This window comes from Drosophila suzukii, chromosome 2R (assembly GCF_043229965.1).
Source record: "Drosophila suzukii chromosome 2R, CBGP_Dsuzu_IsoJpt1.0, whole genome shotgun sequence".
Taxonomy (NCBI): domain Eukaryota; kingdom Metazoa; phylum Arthropoda; class Insecta; order Diptera; family Drosophilidae; genus Drosophila; species Drosophila suzukii.
Genome location: NC_092081.1, coordinates 9816515 through 9836459, shown reverse-complemented (window position 1 = coordinate 9836459; position 19945 = coordinate 9816515). Strand labels below are relative to the sequence as shown.

The window sequence follows — 19945 nt, the reverse complement described above, 5'->3', positions numbered from 1 at the left end:
TTAAAGATGACCATGAGCATAAATATAATATCAATTATAATTATATGCAAATTTTTTTTTTTTAAGACTGAGTAGATAGTTTGGGTATACTGAAATGGCTAGGTGCATACATATAATGAACATATGGATTTAAAAGGGGTTTTCTACCCTTCCCCCTACCTGGGTTTTTGATGGTTATAGTTCCATTAGTTGTCTGTTGGGAAGGAAAAAGTATCATAGGTAGAAAACAGCCCAAGGGCATCAAACTTGCCTAAGCTAGTATTTATTTGACCTCATCTAAGTTACTTCATTTTATAAACAATTTTAAAAAGTCACAATGTCAGAAAATTGTGTCTTTAAATGTACTATCGATAAACTGTTAAAAAGGGGTTACACATGTATACATACCCAAATATAAAGGTATACTATTTATTATCTATTTATCCGACAGATTACATTCAGTTCCTTATATACAAGTATCTAATTTATAATCAATATTGTTAAAAAATCTTATTCGTGTGTGACACAGAAATCTCTTAGGGCGGAATTCGGATGAAACGTTTATTGAAGTTAGATAGATTTCAGAGTCACACGCGCTAGTTCTTAATAATAGTAATTTAATGTATCAAAATATTTAAGTCATAAACATTTTACTCAACACTCACTCATTAATAGGTACGTTATTATATGTCCTCATAATCCAAGTCCTCGGTAGAGGAATCGCACAAATGCTGATCCATGCTATCCCGATTCTGGGACGATCCCCTCGATTTCTTTACAGTCCCAAATGCCTTTTTGAAACTAACTACCTTCTCGTTAGGCATTGATCTCTTAAAAAGGATGTTACAGCCTTGTTTGACATTGGCCAATACTAACACAAGGACTACGCCGACGAGCAGGTAGAGAACTATTAAGGCTGGGCTGGGATTACCATTACTTATGTCCATATGGCCTTGAAGTTCAACATCCGTTGTCCGATTATATGAGGCGGTTTCTGGTGAATTTGAAATTTATAGTAGAGTAAAGGAAAATCATTTTAGTGAAAATAATAAATATTCATCATTATTAGATCATTATTAATTTGAATAAAATTAAATGTTTACCTGCAATTTGTTTCCTAATTAATGTTGTTGTAGTTGTTTGTGTGGTTGTTTTTGCAAAAACCATTTTGGTTGATGTTTTTCCGGTTAAAGTTGCATTAAATTTTCTTGTACTTGTTGCCTCTGGTGTTGTTAAAATCGATGTTGTCCTGGGCGTTGTTGAAGTCGTCGTAGTCGTTGGTGTTTTAGAACTTTGTATTGTTGTTTTTGTAGAAACTGTTTTTACTCTTAAGGAGGTTGCTGTTGGCCTTGGTGAAGATGTTGTTGATTTTAGTGAGCTTAGATCCTCATCTGGTGCGATGTCCAGCTCCTTAACGCATTCTTCGAAATAATTAGGGCAACAATTGTCGTCCCGAAGACAATAATCATGACATCCACAACCCATGATGATACCCTCATCGGAAAATAGTGGGCTCCCGGGACTTTTGGAGCCACATCGACCAGTGCAGCTCATCATGTCATAGACAAATGGCTCTTCGCTGCTGGTTATTTGTGATGGGGGTGGTTCGGTGAATGTGGTATAACCACCCACTTCACACTCCCTGCCTGTCATCAACTTTACGTCATCGATGGCAATGTCTCCAAATTGGTACCTCGCATCCTTGGCCATGAAGACCACCTGAAAATCCTCCTGCATTTTATCGATGGTGATTGTTTGCTCCAGCCAGTGGGTTCCCTGTGAGCCGGTCACCTCAAATTTTTTGGTACTAAAAGAAACAATTTATTAAATGGACTACAAATTTCAAGAAATTTACTTGGTTCCGAACCTGTTCCACATGTTCTCAATTCGCATCGAGGCGGGTTTTACGGATACCACCAGCCGATCCACTCCAGCTCCGAACATAAAATAGTGGAACCGGAAACAGCAGGCGTTCTTTAGGCACAGGGACTTCGGATAGATAGGCGATACCAAATGGTAGTATCCATTCGACTGGTATCGGGATTCCATGAGCATATAGTGTCCTCCTGAACTGTTGCCGACAGTGTGATCGTATCGGGGTCCCGTTCTTACGTCATGAAAGTCCGCCACCACGCTGATCCTCTTCCACGATAACCAGACACTCTCCTCCGCCTCCCAGCCACACAGATCTTCGGTTTCGAAGTCACAGGAGTGATCTTTCGTATGGTTGCTCCTCCGACAAGTTCCCAACTGTGTGCTCCACTTTTCTCCATCGCAGTAGGCAGTGCGACTTCCGACCAGCACAAAACCATCTAAGCACATGACTTCCGCCTTCAAGGGATCATCTAGAACTCTACCGTTTTCAGGATCCTTGAGTTTTTCGCAGCCGCTTCCTAAAAAGTGGAAGGAATAACGAGAATTACAGTATATACATTAAAATAGCATTTTGAAATTTTATAACATTTTCTTATTTTGCAGAGATTTTAATATTCATTTTCAAACGTTGCAAATTTGCAGAAACTCACTGGCACAGTATGGTTTTTCACCCCGAAGACGACCTTCTGGATAGCAGGAGTGAAAAGTGTTGCCTTGCAGAATATAGCCGAGATTGCACCGAAAAATCGCAAAATTCTTAACTGTATTAAAAATACGGCCATTTTCCAAATGGCCCCGAACCACTAAAGGAGTGCTTGGATGGCTGTGTATCTCTGCTCTTGACAAGTGAAACGGGTAGCTCGGCCTGTGTATTTTTAGAGCCACTCGTTTGACTGGCCAAACAATCTCGGGCATCAGGACATCAAACGTGAATCCACCCAGCGAATACATACATATGTAGGTGCCCCTTAAGAGAGGCCTTAAATTCCAGCTGTGGCCCATAAAGAAGCGCGAGAGGAAGTGAAGCCATTTCTAGCGCATCCTGGCCATCCTGACCGACGGCGAACATCCTGCCCAAGCAGGACCGCCAGAAATTGTAAATTTTCGCTGCTCGACAAACAAAAACGCAGCAGGATGTGCAAGCCAAACAGTTGCTGAATTTTATTGTCAGTGGATGTATTTTCTGCATTTTTCTGTGGGTGTAACTGTGGCTTTTGCCCGATCTCCGGCTAATGCTTTTAACTGGTCCGCTTGGCTTTGGCTCAATAGATTTTTGGTTCTAAGCTGGAAAACCGAATGACCAACAAATCAAATAGCGGAAAACTTTTATTTTGCAAAAGTTTTGCTCATGCTTCCGTCGGATGGTCGGGTGGTTGCCTCGTAGTTCCAACTGCTTCTTGGCCAGCGCGACCATCTTTGGCCCCATAAATAAGCCAGCAAATTGCATGCTTCGCTGCCTCATCGGATCCTTAAAAAAAGGGGGGTTTCAAGGGGGATTTGGGGGCATGGTAAGTGGACTAGCAAATTGATGGCTTTGTAGCAGTTGTGGTAAATTTGCTGGCCCTTTGGGCGGTTTTCATGGGCCGCTTCTTGTTTCCTTGAACTCTGACCAGCAAATTGTATTTATGCGTTAATTATTTCATTAACGCCCCATTGAGTATCGCCTTCTTGGGCATTTGGGGCGGTCAGGGATCATCCCGCCCCCCCATCCCCTCTCGAATTATTCCAGCCTATTGCATTCAAGTGATTTTGATTCCTGGCCTTGGGGGCGTGGCCCCTTGGGCGTTGTTGTGCAATCGAATGGAAACGGAATGTGATGCCCATCGAATGGCCTCATTAGGAGACACAGATGGGCAGATGGAAAATCCCGTGAGCCCTGTCCAAATGTATTTTAATTAAATGCATTCAATTGGGGGTGGAGTCAAATGGTTGGGAACTGCCTCCACCGAGAGCAGCCGTCCACCAAGCAATCAATGACTCTGAATTCCTCAACGGGAATTTATTGAACGCGAAAAGGCACTTAAATTAACTATCGCACAGGTGTAAATTGAGATTACGCAACAATAAAGTTCCATAGACATAAATTAAGCCTCCGAAGTTAATAGAATTTGAATATATTAAAGATGACCATGAGCATAAATATAATATCAATTATAATTATATGCAAATTTTTTTTTTTTAAGACTGAGTAGATAGTTTGGGTATACTGAAATGGCTAGGTGCATACATATAATGAACATATGGATTTAAAAGGGGTTTTCTACCCTTCCCCCTACCTGGGTTTTTGATGGTTATAGTTCCATTAGTTGTCTGTTGGGAAGGAAAAAGTATCATAGGTAGAAAACAGCCCAAGGGCATCAAACTTGCCTAAGCTAGTATTTATTTGACCTCATCTAAGTTACTTCATTTTATAAACAATTTTAAAAAGTCACAATGTCAGAAAATTGTGTCTTTAAATGTACTATCGATAAACTGTTAAAAAGGGGTTACACATGTATACATACCCAAATATAAAGGTATACTATTTATTATCTATTTATCCGACAGATTACATTCAGTTCCTTATATACAAGTATCTAATTTATAATCAATATTGTTAAAAAATCTTATTCGTGTGTGACACAGAAATCTCTTAGGGCGGAATTCGGATGAAACGTTTATTGAAGTTAGATAGATTTCAGAGTCACACGCGCTAGTTCTTAATAATAGTAATTTAATGTATCAAAATATTTAAGTCATAAACATTTTACTCAACACTCACTCATTAATAGGTACGTTATTATATGTCCTCATAATCCAAGTCCTCGGTAGAGGAATCGCACAAATGCTGATCCATGCTATCCCGATTCTGGGACGATCCCCTCGATTTCTTTACAGTCCCAAATGCCTTTTTGAAACTAACTACCTTCTCGTTAGGCATTGATCTCTTAAAAAGGATGTTACAGCCTTGTTTGACATTGGCCAATACTAACACAAGGACTACGCCGACGAGCAGGTAGAGAACTATTAAGGCTGGGCTGGGATTACCATTACTTATGTCCATATGGCCTTGAAGTTCAACATCCGTTGTCCGATTATATGAGGCGGTTTCTGGTGAATTTGAAATTTATAGTAGAGTAAAGGAAAATCATTTTAGTGAAAATAATAAATATTCATCATTATTAGATCATTATTAATTTGAATAAAATTAAATGTTTACCTGCAATTTGTTTCCTAATTAATGTTGTTGTAGTTGTTTGTGTGGTTGTTTTTGCAAAAACCATTTTGGTTGATGTTTTTCCGGTTAAAGTTGCATTAAATTTTCTTGTACTTGTTGCCTCTGGTGTTGTTAAAATCGATGTTGTCCTGGGCGTTGTTGAAGTCGTCGTAGTCGTTGGTGTTTTAGAACTTTGTATTGTTGTTTTTGTAGAAACTGTTTTTACTCTTAAGGAGGTTGCTGTTGGCCTTGGTGAAGATGTTGTTGATTTTAGTGAGCTTAGATCCTCATCTGGTGCGATGTCCAGCTCCTTAACGCATTCTTCGAAATAATTAGGGCAACAATTGTCGTCCCGAAGACAATAATCATGACATCCACAACCCATGATGATACCCTCATCGGAAAATAGTGGGCTCCCGGGACTTTTGGAGCCACATCGACCAGTGCAGCTCATCATGTCATAGACAAATGGCTCTTCGCTGCTGGTTATTTGTGATGGGGGTGGTTCGGTGAATGTGGTATAACCACCCACTTCACACTCCCTGCCTGTCATCAACTTTACGTCATCGATGGCAATGTCTCCAAATTGGTACCTCGCATCCTTGGCCATGAAGACCACCTGAAAATCCTCCTGCATTTTATCGATGGTGATTGTTTGCTCCAGCCAGTGGGTTCCCTGTGAGCCGGTCACCTCAAATTTTTTGGTACTAAAAGAAACAATTTATTAAATGGACTACAAATTTCAAGAAATTTACTTGGTTCCGAACCTGTTCCACATGTTCTCAATTCGCATCGAGGCGGGTTTTACGGATACCACCAGCCGATCCACTCCAGCTCCGAACATAAAATAGTGGAACCGGAAACAGCAGGCGTTCTTTAGGCACAGGGACTTCGGATAGATAGGCGATACCAAATGGTAGTATCCATTCGACTGGTATCGGGATTCCATGAGCATATAGTGTCCTCCTGAACTGTTGCCGACAGTGTGATCGTATCGGGGTCCCGTTCTTACGTCATGAAAGTCCGCCACCACGCTGATCCTCTTCCACGATAACCAGACACTCTCCTCCGCCTCCCAGCCACACAGATCTTCGGTTTCGAAGTCACAGGAGTGATCTTTCGTATGGTTGCTCCTCCGACAAGTTCCCAACTGTGTGCTCCACTTTTCTCCATCGCAGTAGGCAGTGCGACTTCCGACCAGCACAAAACCATCTAAGCACATGACTTCCGCCTTCAAGGGATCATCTAGAACTCTACCGTTTTCAGGATCCTTGAGTTTTTCGCAGCCGCTTCCTAAAAAGTGGAAGGAATAACGAGAATTACAGTATATACATTAAAATAGCATTTTGAAATTTTATAACATTTTCTTATTTTGCAGAGATTTTAATATTCATTTTCAAACGTTGCAAATTTGCAGAAACTCACTGGCACAGTATGGTTTTTCACCCCGAAGACGACCTTCTGGATAGCAGGAGTGAAAAGTGTTGCCTTGCAGAATATAGCCGAGATTGCACCGAAAAATCGCAAAATTCTTAACTGTATTAAAAATACGGCCATTTTCCAAATCTAAAGATCCTTCACAGTTTCCATTTGTTTTATCTATACTGTATATTAGTAGAAATGCTAGAGCCCAGAAAAATTCCATAGTTGCGAATTTTTCTGAAGTTGATGTTTATATTAAAGAAGTGCTGTAAACACAGCTGCCTTTCGATGCTTGACTGTATTTTGAGTTGAGCTAGTAAGGGTGAGTTTTCAAGTCAGCTGTTTTTGGCAGCTGCAGGAAAATCTGTGTTACCGTAGGTTTTGATTTTTCAGATTTTTCTTGAAACATCGAATCTCTTTTGCAATCGATAATTTAGTATGTACCTATGTATACACTTTAAGTGATATTCAAAGCCACTTGTTTTGGTTTTGAAAAATATACCCCTTAAATATACATATTTTTTTAATTATATGATTCTTAACTTTTTCAATTTGGAAAATAATTAGACCATTTTGAAAATGTAACTCAAAAAATACCTGGATGGGCTATCATGTAGGGACATTCACTAAAAATATGAAAAACTCTGGAGATCCGAAAAGAAAAGAGTTTGTGTCTATAGATCTGGATAAGGAATCCAAAATTATTTTTACCACCTGTAACTCCCTTTCACATTACTATATTCCACTTATTTTGATTAAACGAAAAGTGGATTATAAAGGCAGGAACTGTTTAAAAATTAAGGAATTCATATGCCTGATGGTTTTTCATCCGTAATCCGTAAATAAACAGCCCAATCCCGAAAGTGTTTTATTTACTGCAATCCACTCTTCCGAATAATGGTAACGCACAATTTCTGTCATTAAGAGGACCCCATCCTCATTTCTTTATAAGGGTGGTGGACTCCTCTAGGGGCAGGTAAAAATAAGCTGAACATCAGGTGTAAGCAAATGAAAGACCGAGTTAGAATAAGAGAAAAAGTGAAACGCCAACATGAGCAGCTCATAAAAACTCAACAAGGCGAAATGTTTAGGTTAAAGTGGGCGTCCTTATGGGGGGAGGATAAAGATGAGGGCGTGGATGGGTGGTTAGGTGGGTTATTTTCTTGACTGGGTTGGTGGGGGTGGGAGGGGGGTTGGCTTACCGGAATGAAGCCGCCTGCATGCCATGGCATGCCCTGCCTGCATTTAGCTAATCCACAAGTTTAGCACAACAAAGGCAAAAGGCGAGGAAGGCACAACTCAAGGTCCTTGCGACGATGACTACGAGTGGAAATGGCCGAGGACGAGGTAGTGAGACTGGGACTGGGACTTCTAAAAGTGGATGCGGGACGACGACTACTTGACAGTCTTGGCTTGGCTTTGTTTCTGTGGCCCCAAGCCACCCAGGACCACCCTAGACCACCCTGATGCCCCCTATATCATCCCCCAGATCCTACAAAATGCTTGCTGCATCTTAAATTGTGTTTCTTGAATTTTGTATTTCTTTGGCCGTCTGGAAGCCCAGAATTTCAGCTCTGACCTGCTCGCATATGTAAATTGATGGCTTTGTTTGTCTTTGGGGCTCAGCTTCAAATTCGTAAATCCGTTGAAAATCCTTTTTAACTTTTAATGATGGGGCCGCTGTGCCGAAAAGTGGGCCAATGTTTTCCCATGGGATTTGCGTAAAGTATCTGCTAAAAGCTTTCCCCATTCCCTTTGCCTGTCGCCGTTATTTGGCCAAAAAGGCAGCGCTAACCGCATCGACATCGACTTCGACATCCTTTTCCCTACCATCCTTCCTTTTCACCCAGGAGTCAACATCAATTTCGTTTTCATCAATTTCGGTCTAAGGAAAATGGTGGAAATGGGCGGCTGCTCAAGCAGCCGATTCCAACATGGCCGAAAAACGAGGCCAAGAGAAGCGAAGCAGATAGATAGAGAGAGAGAGAGACAGAGCGAGAGAGAGGGAGAACTTTGGCAACTTGGTAATGTTCAAGTTAGTTTTCATTAATTTGTTGTTCTAGTTGGACCACTTACAAAAAGTTGGCTTAATCTTTTGACTCTTCAATGACTACAAATCTAGTTTAGATACGAAATTTCTAATCGGCCCTTTCCTAATTGAAAAATATCCTTAAAATCTCTTAAAGTTAATCAAGTTTCTGGTAATATTTTATAGTTTATAATTATTATTATTATTTTTCGATTCCAGACCTTGATATTTTGTATCCTTTTGTCAAAGGTGTATTTTATTACTTACGTTTTGTGAAATGTATTGTTTTAGCTTTCATTTCCTACTGACAAAACGTCTTCCATTCTTTTATTTTGATATTGTTATTTTTTGGATTAATTATGATTAGTTGGTATTTCTGAAAATGAATTAATTTGATTTCTTTATTTGTTATATTTCTTAATAATCTGGATAAATTAGGATGATTCTTAATAATCTGGATAAATTAGGATGCTACCTTATTTGTTCTTTCACTCTTTAGGTAAGATAACTTACTTTTTCATAATTGAAACGATTTTCCAAAAGAAACCAGCTTCGTTTGCAAATTTTGTCTGAACTTACCTTAACCATTTGCTTTATCCTTGATTGTTGTTTTTACACCTTTTTGGCACTCAGGGAACATACATTTTTAATTGGCCCCGTTGCTGTGGCGCCAGTTAGAAATTCGAATTCGTAATTTGGCTTAGGTATATTTGGCTATACGCCCAAGACAAATGCTCGCAATTACCGGAGCATAAAGAAGGGGTACCCATACCAACGCACTCCTGTTTCCGGCCAAACAAGGACACTCACCCATACACACGCACTGAATCTAAAGCACGTGCGCAAATTATCTTCAAGGCGAGAGCCTGAATAAAATAACAGCTGCAAACAGACGCACAAACAAATGACGATGATGGCAACACTTCTCTCTAGGCACATCCATACCATACCATACCTTACCATACCATACCATCCCAGCACACGGGCTAAACTCATTAATTATCTAAGGGACCCTGGAGGGGGGCTTCAGGATGCAGAACACCGCCGTGACCGGCCATGAATACGCCATTGTATTTGTAATCAACTTTGCCAATGAGCATCAAATATGCTTTATGTGCCTTTCGATTGTTCGTCCTTAATGATGGCTCGACTTAGCACAAATGATTTGCCATCAATAGGTTTGCTTATTTATGGCGTGTGAAGAGGACTGGTATACGGAAAAACTTTTGGGTAATCAAATAAATACATGTATACCGTAAAACCACTTATAACTTATGGTTGCCTAATCTTTTTCTTAGCCAAATTATGTTTAGAAACTCGATTAGGGTTGACTTAAATATTTTTTAATATTTCTTTAGTAGTTTCAACATTTAATATTGTCTTTCAAATTTCATTAGCTGCTTGAAATAATTTATGTGTTTATGTATCTAAATTGTATTTAATATTCCCGTCCATAAATTAATGTCTTATTATTGTTTTCTCTGTGAAATTAGTTTAAGAAATTCGATGCTTAAAATATTTTCTGTTATTTATTTAAAACATTTCTGGAAAAAAAGATAACGTATCCAAGAACTATATACCTTAGAAATTCCAGGGTCAAAAGGTCATACAAGGAAACATATTATTAAAATAAATTTAAATTTTCCCTTATCTAAGAAACCAATGATCCCAACTTCAAATGTCTGGCTTTAAGGTTGTTTATGCCTGCCGATTTTGTGGCAATATAATCAGTTACAAATCCTGCAAAGTGAATGAGACGCCCTATGATATTCTCTTGACCAGGACCTTTAACATGATACAAAACGACAAGATCCGAGTGACGAATGGGGAGATGTTCCAGAATCTCCATTGCTCCCAGTGTCGCATGGAATTGGGTCTCCTCTGCCTGAAGAGTGAAAAGAATGCCCGACTGAAGGGACTTTCGCTGCTCGAAAAGGTTCATCTGGTGGTGTTCGACTCCTATGAGGTGCCATTCGAAATGCCTACAGAGCATGATGACTGATGGAGCGTGTAAAAATAAAGTTCCGCAGGAACAATTAACAATTTAAGTGACTTGGTTGCCATGTCTGCAGTTGACACATGGTCCCTTAAACGTCTTTGATGGGCACATATGTCTGTGTATTATATATATTTGACTTTTACACGAGCTTGTCACTTGGGAATGTTTTGGCAAGCGTTAAAATTATTTGCTCGACTTGCGACTGTCGGAGCATTAATCAAAATCAATCCAAGCATTCCTTGGCCCAAAATCGTGCCCAGACGTCCTTGTACCTCACACAGTTTCAAACAAAAGTCTGTGCCAGGCACGTAGAAAAAATCCAAAATAATTTGCACTCGGTGATGTGACAGTTGGGCGCCAGTTTGCAAAGGCACATCCTTCCCCTCAACGGAAATTAAAACGCTCCTCCTTTCAGCTGTCTTACATACCTCTCAGTGGCTCAAAAAGGCAAAAAAAAGCAAAAAGGCAAAGAGGCAAAGGCATTTTAATGATTTTAATTAACTGCATGTTTGCCTGTAATTACAACGGCAACAATGCAATTACGGCACATGTACGGCACTGGGTGGCCATAAACAACGGGTCCGGGTGAGAGGGCAAGGCCATCTGGCCGCCTGTCTTTTGTCATCCCACTGGAGGCCCTCCTGTTCTCATACCCATATACCCATTCCCAATACCCCCGGTGCCCAGAAGTTCCTCCTCCTGCTCCTTCAACTGGGTGACACACCTCGGATGACAGAATAATTACATGCAGAGCCACCAGGACCCCTCTTTCATTTGCTTTCTGCCTCCCAGCTGGAGGCTATTCCTGGAGAGCGTTGGCAGAGTAGTGCATCATGGTTCATGGGAGCCGTTCAGGAGGGGTTCCTTGCCAAAAGAAACTGAAAAACGTCTCCAGAATTTTTAATTTCCGAAGGTGTAAGTCGGATATGAATCGTTTCAGTTGAAGAAGCGAAGGTGCCTAAAAGTAGGCTATGATATTTTCTATGTAAGATACTTTTAAGAAATTGCTAAACCTTTGAATACCGCGAAACGTCCTCAATTTTCTAATCAATAAACTTACCTAATATACCATACCATATTGATAATAGAAAAATCAAGTTGTTAAAATAAATATTTGCATATTGAATACAAGGATTCATATTTGTAACAAATACAAACTTAGTGTTACATACCAAATTTTAACATTCCCTGATGTAATACAAAAATATTTAAGTGAATAAAAAATATTATCTTTTTAGTTCCATATTAACATTGAATAGAGACAATAATTGAGGAAAATCATCATCATATATATAAATTTAATATGAAATCTTATGATTTATTAGGTCTATTTATTAGTATATTTAACTCTCAATTTGGTAAGCTAGAAATAATGAACACGCTTCCAATCTATAAGTACCTAGTTCTCATTTTCGACGTTCATTAAAAAATATAAACACAGATAGACCTCCCTTAACCCCTCTGGACAACGTCCTTGGCCTTGACACTTATTACTAATACGACATGTGGTACAAGCCCGATGCAAGGTACAAGTGTAATTATGGCCAGCAAATGTCCTGTCGCTGTCCCCGAGTGTCACGGATGCCGGGCAATACTTGTTGCTTTCTGTCAGCGGAAAGCGGAAAGTAAGGGCGGAAGGGCGCCAAGTGGGTGGGCCCGGCTCTATTGTGTGCTCAGTGACCGTAAATATCAAGTAATTTTCTGCAATTTTTCTACGCTGCCAATTGATTTATGGCTTGCTGCCGCCATGGCCTCCCATTGCCATTCCGCCCTTCCTGCCGCCCACTTTGCTTTGTTTGCAAAACAAAAGGCAAGCCAAGTGAGCGTTGTCCTTCCACAATAACAACGAAAACATCGCCAGGAGCAGGATCAGGAGCAGGAGGGGAAGAAGCAGCAGCAGTGGCTGCCTGGCAAGGGACTTGTATGCTTGTTAAACCTGTGGCTGTCAAGTGGTCGTCATAATGTAAGTCGAATAAAACCAAAAATATAAGGTAACTCATTCTATGCGATCCTAAATATACAAACAAGATTAATAACTAACAATGATATACCTTCAATTATTAAATAATAGTGATATCATTTTATGGAATTAGTTTAGATAACTTACATGTAGATTTATAGAAAAAAAATGCTAACCAATATTAAGAATTCATGAAAATATTAAATCTTATATCTTATATATAAATAATATATGTTCTTAAATTAATGGCAAATTGTATCTTTAAACGGGGAAAAATGTGTAGTACCTTAAACATATGAAAGATCTTAAATAAACTTTTGTGACGAAAAATGATTGAACACTTCACTGAACAAATACTTTGTTATTGGTTGACCATATAACAAATATGCTAAGCCTAACAACCTATTAGATTTCAATAATAACATTAATCCATCTTTTTCCTCAGCGTATTCTCACAGAGAAAATACTGACGTTCTCATCTGAGTTGAAAATGTTCTTAAAAATAGAACGACAATTTTAAGTTGAAAATATTTTTATTTGGCTCCAATCAAGTTGAATTGACAGTATCTTTGTACATTGTATATCTCAACAAATAAACTACTAGTTCAGTCCGTAGTGTGTACTTAATAGTTGTTAAATAAACTCAATTTACTTTTTCTTGTCTCACCATTCCGTTCTAATATTGAGAACATTGATACCAAAATGTGCATACACGGTTTTTAAGAACGAATGTTCTCAATTCAAGAGCAAGGTTCTTGGATATGTTTCTCTGTGAACCTGTTAGATTTCAATAATAAGATTAATCTATCTTTTTTCTCTGTGTATTCAGAAACGTGGCGACTGTCGTGGTTGCCTAAAAGGGTATTAGGGTTTGTCAACTTAGACCCCCAAACCTTCATCTCCCCCGTCACCCCGCTGCACTCCAAAGCGTCTCGGCATGGGGCGTGGCCATTTGTGACGTTTAACAAGAAAATTCGTTTAGTGAATTTCATTTACATTTCTGTGTCAAAAGGCAAAAAGGTCGAAAATGTATCGGCATAAGAGTAGAGAATAAACAAGAAAAATAATTTGCCTTCGTAAGCGGTATTTTTTATGCACTGGTGGTCCGGCACTCGATAACACGATAGCCTTCGGGTGCCCCATAAAGTTGGCTGGCTTAATAAGGCGTTGCGTTACTCATACGCCACGTGGTGCACAGCAAGGATTCAGTAATGTGAGCCCAATGTGGAGCCAGTGGGCGTAAACTATTTATGCATGTACATACTCTGCTTCAACACGGCTTTTCCCTTTCCCTTCCCTTTTTCCCCTGCACTTGCCGCATGCAAATGGAGTAATTTGATTTTTTCCCGGACCTTGGCTGCAGGAATTCACTCCCGGGAATGGTTGGAACTCAGGGGCGCAGGTGGGGGCAGGGGTAGTGGGACCCCTAATGGGTTGCCGAGTGCAGGACAAGTTTTACTAATCAATCGATACGTTCAACGCCAAAGTGGCTTAAATAGGGAAAAGAGATCTGGCAATAGTATTTTGTTCTAAGCCACAAAGTAAATTGAAAAACTTACTGTATACAAAGTCTTTAACAAAATGGGTATTACATTTTCTTCTATTAAGGTATAGGGCTCTCAGCTAATTAGCTAACTTAATTTTATTTAATTTAACTTATATTACAGCTTTCTATACAAATCAATAATGAAATAAATAAGTCACATCCACATAAGTGTTAATGATTTTTTCTTTTTTGATATTTCTTTTTATATCTTTAAATTCTATTCTATATGATTATTTTAAGTTTCTCTCTATACTTATAATTTAAATAACCACTTTTGACTAAAAAGAAAAGTCATATATGAAAATAATTAGTATAGGTACTCCCCCTAATATCCCTAATATACCTTTTCTAAGTGCTTGCATGCCCACTTATCCAAACCTCATCTATTCTTAAAGATCCAATTAATTTTTGTGTATGCAGCCATGCAAATGAGCTGGTTTCCCCGGGTCGCCTGGCAACCCTGTGCAGCTCGTCGGCTTTTGGCCTCTGTTTCCCCTTTGGCAGCGGATCATGTAACATGTTTATGGCCATCTAGTCAACTGCAGCCATATTTTCATCTCATTTCAGCCATGCCCCATGGCTGTGTCCCTTTCTGGTTGGCTCGTAATTTCAAACCGTTGCACTGACCGCAGGGAAAAGTGGGTGTCCCCGGGGGGGTCAAAGGGGCATATGCGAATCGACCGCAGGAAAACGCGTTATGTTGACCTTTCGCCTGACTCTAGGCTCACTATCCACGAAGGACATTAAAATGCAAGCGGTGCCAGGGATGCAAAAAAAAAAGGACTAGAGATGGTGCATTTGGCTAACTTAATGTGCAGATTTTTCCCTTAGCTCTCTGGCTTTTTATTTATGAGCCCCCAGGGCAGGCACACACATGCAGCTCCACCTAGAAGATTTACGACTACGGGTCTTATTAAGCATAAATTAGAAAATTTCTCCTTTTACACACCTCTTCCTTTCGCTTTTTGCCAGCAATTTCCTTTTCAGGCAAAAATTAAATCGAGTTTAGACACTTTGAAGTCACTCAACTTAATCGCATTTACGGCAATCAAATGTAAACACATCAACCAAAATCTTGTCGACTGATGGCAGTACTTATAAGAAAAATATTCATTGCCATAAGCTAAATTGGAATACCTTAATTTGGGCTTTCTTTCGGCTGATCAATGTGAATGCCCCGAAATGAGTGGTATTTCTATGCTTCAATACGAGCATTAAAACGTCAAAGAGGACCAATAATGTATGCAAATCCAATTTAGTGCTCCATAAGCTTTATTAGATGACAAAAGTTGACACGTGCCCGCAATGTCTTTGATGGATAGACATGTATGTAGCTACCCAAATTGATTGACAAACTCGGTGAATAACTGGCCGTGCGATTAATGTAACCACTGTAATTTCATTTAGTGGGCGAGTCCAGAAAATCACCCACTTGTATCCTGGCCGGAATGAAGTTCATTCGGCCACAGAAGTCAATCGATTGTTGGTTGCGTTATGGGCTTTCAGTAACTTACACCCTTCCAGAAATCCATTTGTCCACAAAATTGTGACCGCAACAAGTTTCAGCTGCTATCACATGTGGCAAAATGTAATTGAAGGACGTTGGGTTAAGAAATTAAGGCATATAATGATGGGAAAGGTGGCACTTGGCTTTGGAATAAGAAATTAAGTTATTGTTAATTGCTTTCTTTAAAAATTACTTTATTATTGATTGCAGTAGGGGGTATGGATTGGTTAGACACTACAGTTCTTTTCACTTACTTTTCAATTACGTTTGGAATTTTAAAAAAGGTAATTTAAATTATTAAGCAATTACATATATCAGTTCAAGAGTGTATACATTTTAAACGACAAAAAAAGTTCTTTCCAGGTTTTTGATTTATTAATTGGAATGAAACCTTTTTTCTCCCTACTTTTAAGTTCCAGCAAGGGAATTCAATTTTATATTTATAAGCAGCTTTGGGATTACGTTACTCGCAATCAATTTAAATTTTGATGGCGAAACATAAAAAACTTGAATTTCAATTGAAACTCTTTCACAACCCATAAAGAATCCAATTAATTTCGATGGATCTCTTTGGGCCCAAAGGCAAATTTTGTGGGGCATCAGTCAATCAGCTTGATCCCCTCCGAAAATCTGCTTATTATCATACCGCCATCCATCATATAGTTGAACGAATATATATGGAGTCCTGTGTGGGACGATTTGATATATGTATGTCTGTGTATTTGCCAGGGACCAGGGGGAAACCAATTTCACTGTTTACTTATGCATATGGCACACAATAGAGAGTGGGTGTGTAAAAAGAGGCGATCCCATCAAATGTTCTACGTGTCCTGCAGGTGCAGAGAAAGGCAACAAGAATAACAAAGGGGAGTCGAATAAACTTTACTCAGATGCCTCCTGATGATGATGTACGACTGAAAGGAGGTGGGGCCAGTTGAAGATGGGATGGATGGGAGAAAGGGCCTTGGGCCGGCATTATCATTCAACCCATATCCACAAACACACAGGGCACGTGACGGGGTCTGATGTGTGTGTGTATGTGCACTGGCAGAAACTTTCAAGGAAACCCTAAAATTACATTTAAAAACATTTAATTAACCGTCAAAAGGGGTTAATAAAATTTTTTTTAAAAATTTCAATTATATTTTATAAAAATTGAGTGCACTTAAATGTTTTTACTATCCTGTTTAATGGTTCTTTACATCTTTATGTAAAATATTTCTAATATCATAATTTGCTATTTCGAACACTTTAACATATTGAGAGACTTACAGTTTAGGTTAATTTTAAAAATCTATTAAATACATAACATTATGAGACCAATGACATCCAAAATATTACAATGAACATCCGGTTTGAAAATATTTTATAAGTGATAATAAGGCAACAAAAACATTTACAAATATTTTCAGGAAAGTACTTACATTTTAAATTGTTTTTTAAATGCACTACGTCAAAATATTTTAAATAACATACTTTGTACACAATTTTACAAAAGGGATAGTATGAAAGAAAGAATAGTTCACCATATTTTGCCAAGAATACATTTTACGTCATAAATTATTCTTAAAAAACGCATCACTTTATAAGCCTAATGGTATCCAAAATATTATTGCAAACATACGTAATGAAATATTTTTAAACAGTGGTAATATGCCTGTAAGGACCTTCCACATATTTTCCCTCAGTGTGTTGCCGACTGCTCCTGTTTTCTGTTCCATTTTCCCTTTCCCCCCATTGCTGTTGCGCAAAATCCAAACTAATAATGACATTTTGCGAATTATTCCACATCGCAGCCTGCTTGACACACTGACACTGAACCGGCGAGCAATAAAAGCGGCAGTCGGAAGATGAGAAAAGGGGGCAGGATCCCAAGGAGCAGCAGGAGGATGCTGCAACAGGAGCCAGGCTGATGGTGGTGTAAAATTTATTTGCTGCCAGGACCCGTCACGTTTTGGAGCATATATGTGTGTGCGAGGGCCATAAAGCTTCCCATTCGAGTTTGCACCCAGTCAAAAAAAAAGGGGGAATCACCAAGTAAACACGACGGCAAGATGATATAAATTTGCCAAGACCTTAGATGGAATCTTAAGCAGGGTATCTGCAGAGCGAAGCCTTTTTCTTTTCGTCCTATACAAAGTCGTCGTTGGCAAATGAAAATGTTGCCCCGCTTTTTCATTGAATTTATTATCCTGCTGATTGCGTAACATTTATTCATGTCAATTAGCCTTGGCAGCAAATGCAAAAACGCTGTTGATGCAGCTGTCCCCCTGCTCAGCACTTTTCCTGCCACTTTTCTTGGACAACTTGTCGGTTGATTGTTTGCCTGTTGGATGTGCAGTTGTCTTCTAAAATATATTTATATTGCATGAAATCTTTCTCGTTTTGCACAAATTGAAAAAGCCAATTTATCACATGACAAAGTGGCCCAACACAAATATTAAACCTTGCTTTGGTTATTAACAAACCAAATCTGTTATCGATTTGATACATTTTTAAAATAATATACTTACATGTTCTTCTAAATCCTTTACATATGACCACAAAAAAAAAAAATAGTCATAGAAAAGCAATTGTTAATACATTAACTCTACACTATTGAGTATCAATTTGGCGTCGATAATATGAGTATTAAATTGAAATTAATTGGCTAAAAAATAATTTAAAAATCCAATTAAGGACTCTTTTATATAGAAATGAAACTGTAATGCAGTTACTACAATATATACTTTAGTCTAGAATCTATACTCTAATTTTAATACTGCCACGGGTATACTTTAAATACAATCGGTATTAAATCTGTTTTTTATATTTTGGATGTATGTGCTTAAACCCTTTCTATGGGTAATAAATAAAATATTTATACAATTCTGTTTTTCATTTAATTTTGTTGACCCAGATTATATATATTGATTTCAAAGCACACTTTTCAGGGAAAGCAGCTGGAGCTTACGAACGACTTTTAAATTGATAAAATTGCATTTACCTGGAAATGCAGATTAATGGAACACCCAGACACTTGTTGACAGCCAACACCCCATCGGGCAACACCCATCGCCGCCCACTGATTTCGTAATTCCCTTTGGGTTGGAGCAAGTCAGTCCTTTATTTTAATTTAGCTGCTTCAACTAATGGATTCGGGCTTACGTAACTCCAACACTTTGGCCGTAATGCGGCACTGGGCCAACTAACCCACAATATCCCTGGGTTCCGCACCCTGGGTGTTTGGCGCTACACTATACTATATATTGTGCTGCAAAAGACTTAATTTGCATTTACAGCAACACTCTGCACGTACGCAACTAGATATAAATATAGTTGGGGGGCCTGAACATTTTATATATGTACATATGTATGTATTTACGTATATATTTAGATCCGGACTCTCACTCACTTTTAGTGGCCACTATTGTTGAACGTGGCACGTTGAACGTGCAACGGGGCGGATGGAGGCGTTTCCTATATATATATAAATTAAGTATACGCAGTGCAGCCCCACTGTTATGTCTCATTTCTCTCGCTCTCTTTGTGTTTGCTGGAACAGAAACAGAAACTGAAACTGAAACTGCCAACTGAGCCAAAGTCTCTAATGACCACTTTGAGGGTTTTAAAATGGGCGACAGTCAGGCAGCGGCCACATAAATAACACGAAGAGCGTCCTGTTCCGCATTTCCCTGCTGGGGCCAAAACGAAATTAACTTATTCATTAGCAAATGGCAGCCAGGGGGCCCGTCTTAAACACAACATATATAGTATTGTACATACTATATATGTATATATTTGCATATACATACGGGGCACATAGTCACACAGATATATGCAAATTTGTGTGTTTATGTCTATAAACTGTTTGCAGCACTTTTCAAAGGCGCTAAATGTCAGACACTTCCTACACCTTAGTGCGACTTAAGCTGTCTTTTATGCTGGCATACCCTGCGTATGCGTTATGTCAGCCATACCCATTGATATGGTAGATACGGTTTTTTAATAGATCATTTAAATATGTATGTATTTATCCACAAAATGGAATGTATCTTTTTTAGGTTCCGTACATTTATTTGTATTATTCTATTATTATTTATTTTTTGATCACACAAATAAAACGTATTATAAATGGGAGCATAAGTAATGATTATTTCTGGAGCGATTCTTATCGATAATATTTTTTTTATCGATTGCTTAAAAATATATATATATATGCTAGCTTGTGGAGTAAATCAAGACAATCCAATGCTATACATTAAGAGATATTTTATTAATAATTGCTCTTTATTAATTTTTTAACATAGATCTTTGTTTTATTAAAAAAAATTATTTAAACGAGTACCAAAAAAATATTTTATAAGAAATAATGAAGTCCCCATAAATTTATGTAAAATTTAAAGCAGAGGATATTGTCATTATTCTTTTGGGGGAAAATAATAGAAGGAGT

At 38.6% G+C, this 19945-nt stretch overlaps 4 protein-coding genes across 6 annotated transcripts in view; 1 reads left to right on the top strand and 3 right to left on the bottom strand.

Moving 5' to 3' along the window:
- The window catches only part of LOC108008443 (ribosomal protein S11), a 145573-nt gene that overhangs the window by 11397 nt on the left and 114231 nt on the right, over positions 1–19945 (bottom strand). The gene's annotated exons all lie outside the window — the stretch shown is intronic.
- Positions 652–2769, bottom strand: LOC139352575 (uncharacterized). Its single transcript, XM_070995185.1, has 4 exons — positions 2505–2769; positions 1847–2372; positions 1083–1786; positions 652–973 (listed from the first exon to the last, which is right to left on the bottom strand). The coding sequence occupies exons 1-4, from the start codon at positions 2767–2769 to the stop codon at positions 663–665; spliced, it is 1806 nt and encodes a 601-aa protein (XP_070851286.1). The 3' UTR covers positions 652–662.
- On the bottom strand, positions 4623–18719 carry Sr-CII (Scavenger receptor class C, type II). Of its 2 annotated transcripts, none has more exons than XM_070994751.1 (4): positions 18500–18719; positions 5818–6343; positions 5054–5757; positions 4623–4944 (listed from the first exon to the last, which is right to left on the bottom strand). In XM_070994751.1, exons 2-4 carry the CDS (start codon positions 6270–6272, stop codon positions 4634–4636), a joined length of 1470 nt encoding a protein of 489 aa, XP_070850852.1. In that variant the 5' UTR covers positions 6273–6343; positions 18500–18719; the 3' UTR covers positions 4623–4633. The 2 variants fall into 2 exon arrangements, with proteins under 2 accessions (XP_070850852.1, XP_070850853.1); XM_070994752.1 differs by lacking the exon at positions 18500–18719 and adding an exon at positions 6476–6778.
- Positions 10168–11084, top strand: LOC108008166 (uncharacterized). The gene has a single exon (XM_017071956.4). The coding sequence runs from the start codon at positions 10180–10182 to the stop codon at positions 10501–10503; it is 324 nt and encodes a 107-aa protein (XP_016927445.3). The 5' UTR covers positions 10168–10179; the 3' UTR covers positions 10504–11084.